Source organism: Thermobia domestica, chromosome 17, assembly GCF_964235325.1.
Source record: "Thermobia domestica chromosome 17, izTheDome1.hap1.1, whole genome shotgun sequence".
Classification (NCBI taxonomy): domain Eukaryota; kingdom Metazoa; phylum Arthropoda; class Insecta; order Zygentoma; family Lepismatidae; genus Thermobia; species Thermobia domestica.
The window spans coordinates 152914226-152921132 of record NC_137470.1 but is presented as its reverse complement, the minus strand read 5'-3'; the positions used below and the strand labels follow the sequence as shown (position 1 = coordinate 152921132).

The following is a 6907-nucleotide window of genomic DNA, read 5'->3' as shown; positions in this document are numbered from 1 at the left end:
CACCATCGATCCCGGCAAATAGAGCACGTGCTGCAACGTACAGTCGCTTCACAATAAAAATGTGTGACTACTTTCCGGTCAGACCTAATACGCGATCAGTGAAACTCATTTGATCTTGTCTAAAATTGAGATGGTGATAGGACTTAACTAGCTTAATACACATGCGAGATATTTTACTGCATCTCTCATTCTTCAATTACATTTATCTCATTTTATATTTTTCTTCTTTTCCCTCAAATCATCCCTCATTCTCTATATACAGGGTGTAACAGCTCGTTGCTTACAACACTTGGATGGTGATTCTAAACATGAAAACAGGGAAAAGTGTCTATGTAATACAAAGTAGAATACCACATCGAGTTACAGTGTGAAGAAATGAGCGTATTTATATATAGGGTGTTTCAAACAACACCCACAACATTTGAGAGGTGATTCCTGACACCAAGGTAACACAAAAATATAGACCAACTTGGGTGCACAAATGCTTCATTTCGAAGTTATAGGCTGCCGAAAACATGAAAAAAATGAACTTTAAAGGTCCATAGCTCCAAAACTATCGGACCTACCGTAGTCGGGTCAAGACTTCACTTAGGAATTAGTATGTGACGTATACAAATATCCATGTTTCTCAATCCTGCGGTACTTCCGTAACAATTTTTATAGAGATAGTTGGTGAGTATTTCAAATAATATGCCTGTACCCAAACTCTCTCTATAAAAATTGTTGCGTGAGTACCTTAGGATTCTGAAACATGTATTTTTGGACAGCCTACATATTAATTTATAAGTGAAGTCTTGATCCAACTACGGTATGTACCATAGTTTTGGAGCTATGGACCTTTAAAGTTCATTTTTCTCTTATTTTCGGCAGCTTGTAGCTCCGAAAGAAGCATTTGTGCATCCAGATTGGTCGATACTTTTTGTCTGAACTTGGTGTCAGGAATCACCTCCCAAACGTTGTCGGTGTTGTTTTGAAACACACTATATATATATATATATATATATATATATATATATATATATATATATATATATATATATATATATATATATATATATATATATATATATATATATATATATATATATATATACACTACTCCCGAAAAGTTTCCGTACAAAGTAGTTTTATGTATCCTTTACGTGTATTCGAGAAAAAAACAGACATATCAATGGAATTTATTTTTATCTGGAACCTACAATATATATTTGAGACGAAAATACAGAAATTTAACAGAAATGGACCATTGTTTTGTCAAAAATTTAAATCTTTGATTCATCAAAGTAGCCTCCACGTGCTGTGATAACAGCTTTACAGACTTTGGGCATTCGCCGTATTAGTTTCTGTAGAGTTTCGGGCTTGATTCCTATCCACGCTTTGCGAAGACACTCAAATAAGTGTTTGTCGCTAGAGGGACGCATCTTTTGAACTGCCCTATCAAGCTCATCCCACAGTAACTCAATTGGATTATAATCCGATGATTGTGGGGGCCACACCATATTCTTGAGATCTCCCTGTTGCTCTTTTGCTGACAAATACCCTCTACAAAGTCGGGATGTGTGTTTTGGGTCATTGTCTTGCTGCATGATGAAAACCATGACCAATGAGCCTCTTCCCAGATGGCACTGCGTGTGTGATCAAAATCTGATGGTATTGTTCTTTCTGCGTTGCACCCTGTATTTGCACTAAATCCCCCACTCGATTGTTACCAAAGCAACCCCACACCATCACAGAACCACCCTCGTGCTTTACCGTTGGCAAAATACACGGAAGCAGTCTTTCGTCCTTGGAGCTACGCACGAAAACCCTGCGTCTATGACTGAAGAGCTCAAACTTTGATTCGTCAGTAAATAAGCACTTGTTCCACTGCTCTGGCCCCCAGCTTGCAAATTTTCTTGCCTACAGCAATCTCTTCTTTTTGTTTTGAGGGCGTAAGAGCGGTTTCCTAGTTGCCACACGACCGTTTAGTCCCGCATTAACTAACTGCGTCCGGATAGTTTCATAGCTGATTGGCTTTTCGCGAGTTTCGCTCACTTCAGCTTGTATTTGCGCCACTGTTTTCAACCTGTCGCGTTTGCTTGTCACTATAATGTACTTATCCTCCCTTGCACTAGTAGCTCTAGGCCTTCCAGATCTTGCTCGAGAGCGATTTTCCCCTGTTTCAGCAAATCGTTTTAAGGTATCATGCACTGTAGTATGGGGTATTTTCACTTTTGCGGCTATTTCCCGTATTGGATAGCCTTCTTCTCGTAAAGTATCTATTTTTGCTCTCGTTTCAATGCCCAATTCCCTTTTCGTACCGGGCATTATGTTGACTAATAGCGAACACTTTACACCTCACTTCAACACACACACACCCACAACCAGCGTGCAATAGACAACTTCCAACAGTGAGATCTGAGAGAGAAGTAGACAGAGCAACTTGAGAGACACCTATGAGGCATTTATTGTGTGTTCGACCTTCAATATGCAGTGTAATGGCCGTTTTGTATCGCACGCGTACGTAATGCACGATCATAACGGCGCGATATTTACTTTTATTTTTCTTAATTCATCCACAATAGACCAAGACCTATTCTCCCGTCGGATTCCAAAATGTTTCATCTTTCATTTGTGAGCAAATTGTAAGGCATTCTTTTGTTACATTTTGAAAATTTCTTTATTTCGTGTTTGTCCGGAAACTTTTCGGGGGTAGTGTACGTGTGTTTGTGTGTATGTGGTAATCGTCAGCTTTCTCATTCCTACAATAGTGTTCAAGGGCTGGTTTCCGCACGTGCATTTGTTATGAGGGGGGACTTCATACTGTTTTGCTGGATTGTAGTGACGCAATTCGAAAACCACCACTTGCACAGTAATTCTTTTTCATCGCCCATTTTCCTGAATTGCCTTTCTGCGAAAGGAAATAAGTTGATAATTACTGAGAGCGCTAGCAAATATCAAATTTGCATACTGCATGCGGACTGGATGACAACATCTCGCAGCTGAGCAAAAAATATTTCAATCACGTATGTTGTTTTCTAGGTAATATGTTTTTTTTTCTTCTCCACACGAACTATGTGATGTGCGCGTGTGTTATGTGTGGAAAACAGAAGGGAGGGAGATGAGAAGAAAAGGGGAGAGTAGATTGATGGGTATCTTCAGAAAGAATTTTTCAATTCACATTTTGAATCACATGCAATTAATCTTGTTAAGTTTCAAGGAGAAGAATCAAGGGTTGGAAAATAATGTAGGAATCGCTAATACTGTATTCAACGTAATACGCTTTAAACGAAAGTTATTATATTTAAACATTTATATTTTATATTATTCTGTACCTAATGTAAACAGTTCTACAGTATTAATAGCGTCAAACAGTAGAAATATTTCCAAAGATGAGATATACAAATGATTGACCCGATTTCATAAATTTACTGTAGCTTTATCAGTGGTGCCCACCCCCTCATGTCCATGACGTACCCCCCTGAATTGCCTATCCGTAGGTGTTCTTCCATGAAAAAAAAAATCTTTTCGATTAATTTTTACACCCCCTCAAACATATTTATATAGATTTTTACCCCCCCCCAAATATTTCAATGACGCAGTTTGCGTCATAGCCCCCTTTGTGGGCACCCCTGGCTTTATTATTTCACATATTGTCACAAAATTTTGCAGATGTATTGAAAAACTCAAAAAAAAATCGTGTTGCAAGTTTGATTCTGATTTCTACCACGAGAGTGCAGCAGTGTCGAGTTTCATTCAGATCCATAGCAGCTCTACCATATGTGCAACACGTACCGGTACATTTGCACCGGTACCTGGGCGGCAAGTTTTGAGGGGCAGCAAAATCTGTCTTAATTTGACTTTTTAAAATAAATATTTCTTGATGGAAACATTCTTCATGATGATGGTAGTTCAATTTACTAAGTTGACCTTCTATTTGAATACTACATTCATAAATCATGTTTAGGTTGTATTAGGTTAAGGTCGCATTCACAGTTCTAAAGCAAATGGTCAAACAAATCCCAGCATGAATTGCTTGATTGTTGTCAAATACAAGAACTCAATACTCGAACAGTACCGAACACCTGTTCCATTTAGTTAGTTATCACAGTTCTGATATGAAAACTAGTCTTGTCTTTGTAACAAACAAGTTCATTATCATAAAAGGTGGAAAAAATTACTTTAAAAAATAATAAGAGATGTAGAAGGAAAATTAAGAAATAACCAGTTGAGAAAGCTTCAAGAGCATTGTGAGAACGAACTTAAAAGGAATGGACAGATGGAGAGGGAAGGAAAACTGTCATTGTTCCTAGATGTGAAAGTAAATATTTTTATCCACACGTTCTCTTTCTTGCAAAAATTAGCAAAATATCATCTCTCTATGACTTACATTTCTCGAGATATGGCTGCTTACATATCTAGAAATTCGAACTTTTTGCCAATATCTGGGGAACGGTGGCCAGTTGGCCAGTAGACAGGTAATTAGTGGCCACCTGTTACTATTTGATACCAAAATAGTTACCATCCTCTTACGTATTGTTCAACATCAATATCATTTCTCTACAGTTTATGATTCCCGAACTTTGGCTCATTAAATATCTAGAAATTGACTACTTTTTGGCCAATATCACGGGAACGGTAAGTCATAGAGAGATGATATTGGTGTTAATCAATACCTAAGGGTATGGCAAACATTTTGGTACTGATAATAACTGGTGGCCATTGGCCAAACTAGTGGCCAGTTAGACAATGGCCACCGGTCATTATTTGGTATTAAAATATTTACCATCCTCGATATTTGGTATAAAAATAATCGAAAAATTGTTTTGTGAGAACAGTAGTGAGCATAAGACAGTTATCAAGAGTCGGCTTATTGTGTCTCATGCACACTACGGTTCTTCCAAAGCAAATTTTCGATTATTGTTTTTAGTTTGCTTACAGAAAATGATAAAATTAGTGGTACTTTAATTTGGTGAATGAGGTCCCTTAACACATAGCTACACATGTGTTACGCTAACTATAGTAATTGAGAAGAAACCAGTGAAGGGACACAGTATAACTTTTACTTCATTCGTCGTCTTCCCCACCAGGGGCCACTTGCACATCATGTTCTTTTCATTTTCGCTTAACCAGCAACTTGGTACAGTTGCCAGACTATTGTTCACTTGGAAAAGCACTGTAATGTGTGGTATAATGTTTGCACATTATCACTCAGAAAACGCCTTCTCCCACTTCTACGTGTAAACTCTTTTTGTAAACGTTTGAAGGGTCCACCCACACTGTATCATCATTTAACAAATGAAGAACACGAACCGAACTTGCAGGCAGCGTGATCAGACGACAATTTCTAAAATCAGGCTCTTTAGTGGCAAAGCTGCTATCGTCGCTGGCGAGCCGGCAGCGGAAAAGAGCTGCAAAATGGCACAAGTAAGCAAGCCTACATCCCGCCTTGACACTGCCTGTGTTGGCGGCCTGGCCGCTGAAGTGGGAGGCGGTCCGCCATCGATGGCGGCAAATTGTCAATGGGGCAGTTAGAGTGGCCACCGGTTACTATTTTGCACCAAAATATTTACCATCCATTTAGATATTGATCAACACCAATATGATCTCTGTATGACTTACGGTTCCCGAAATATGTCTCCTTAAATCTCTGAAAGTCGGCCACTTTTTTGACCAATATCTCTGGAACGGTAAGAGTGACGCAAAGAAAAAGATATCACCTTATGTGATATTTTTTTTATGCTCTATCGAATGCAGGGTTCAAAATTGAAAAAAAAGTCGCAAATAACAGACAGACTGACACACAGACACACAAACATAGAGAACTCAGTAACGAACTTTTTAGTTTCGTTGAAAATATGAGAGCTAACTGCACTGGAATTACAAACTGATATATTGAGACTGAAGCTTGATATTGAATTATATAAACAGGATTACCTTCTTTCCTCTACAGGTGTGTTTGCTTTATATTTCACTAATATAATTATTTAAAGAAAAAAAATAGACACAACGGGATTCTATTTGTGTTTTGTAACTTTAAAATAGAGATATCTGTTACTAATTTGAATAAATGATTGTGGAATATTGCTTATATTTAGATGTGAATTACTGTTATTTTTAATCAGAGAAATCTCAATAGTATAGTATATGAGAATAACTGAACAATGAAATGGTTTTCAGTATCCTCGGTAGAAAAACAAATACTAATTTAGACGCATCTTAATTATTATTAATACAAGTTACATTGAATTAAAAGAAAGTTACAAATTTAATAAATACAGAAATTATGAGGTTAAAACGAATTATGCCTGTCATGGAGGAAGACCTCCATGCACGGAACTTTTTTGTGTGTCGCTTCTTAGCATAATTAAATGAAGGTTACTTACAAAATAGTTGTTTTATACAAGCTGAGGTCCATTTTGACAAGGTTTCAAATGTAATGGTCGACTGACTTGACTATGACGACGTTATTGACAACTTTGCCCGTTCTGAACCTTTGTTTACTTATTGTTTAGTTTAAATACCTCTGTTTTTTTTTCTTTTTAGCTTTCCACTGTGTAAGTTTCTTGTCTTGTTTTTGTACTTTTGTCATTTTCACTTGCAACATTTGATTTCATTCCCTTGAAAGTAAACTTGTTTATGGAACCTCAGCCTGTATATTTTATTTTTAATTTAAAAAAAAGAATTAAATATACATTAATGTGTTTAAAATTACATTACATTTGAAGTGTTTAGGCCTTTCTGAGTGCGAGTGCTTATTACATCCCCTTCGTTGTTCATGATGCAATAGCATATTTAAAAACATGGCTTTTAAACTTTGTTTCTTTTTTCTGGAGAAACGGGCTCCAAATGATGCCATTGCATGGGGCGTTAAATTGCCTAGGGCCCGCCCTATTGACATCAGTCTGTCCTAACAGTGCAACGATAC

General features: G+C 37.3%; 1 protein-coding gene across 1 annotated transcript; it reads right to left on the bottom strand.

The window, feature by feature from the left end:
• Positions 1 to 1899: 1899 nt before the first annotated feature.
• Positions 1900 to 2307, bottom strand: LOC145674214 (uncharacterized). Its single transcript, XM_081744050.1, has one exon. It carries the CDS (start codon positions 2305 to 2307, stop codon positions 1900 to 1902), a length of 408 nt encoding a protein of 135 aa, XP_081600176.1.
• Between the last annotated feature and the right edge of the window lie 4600 nt (positions 2308 to 6907).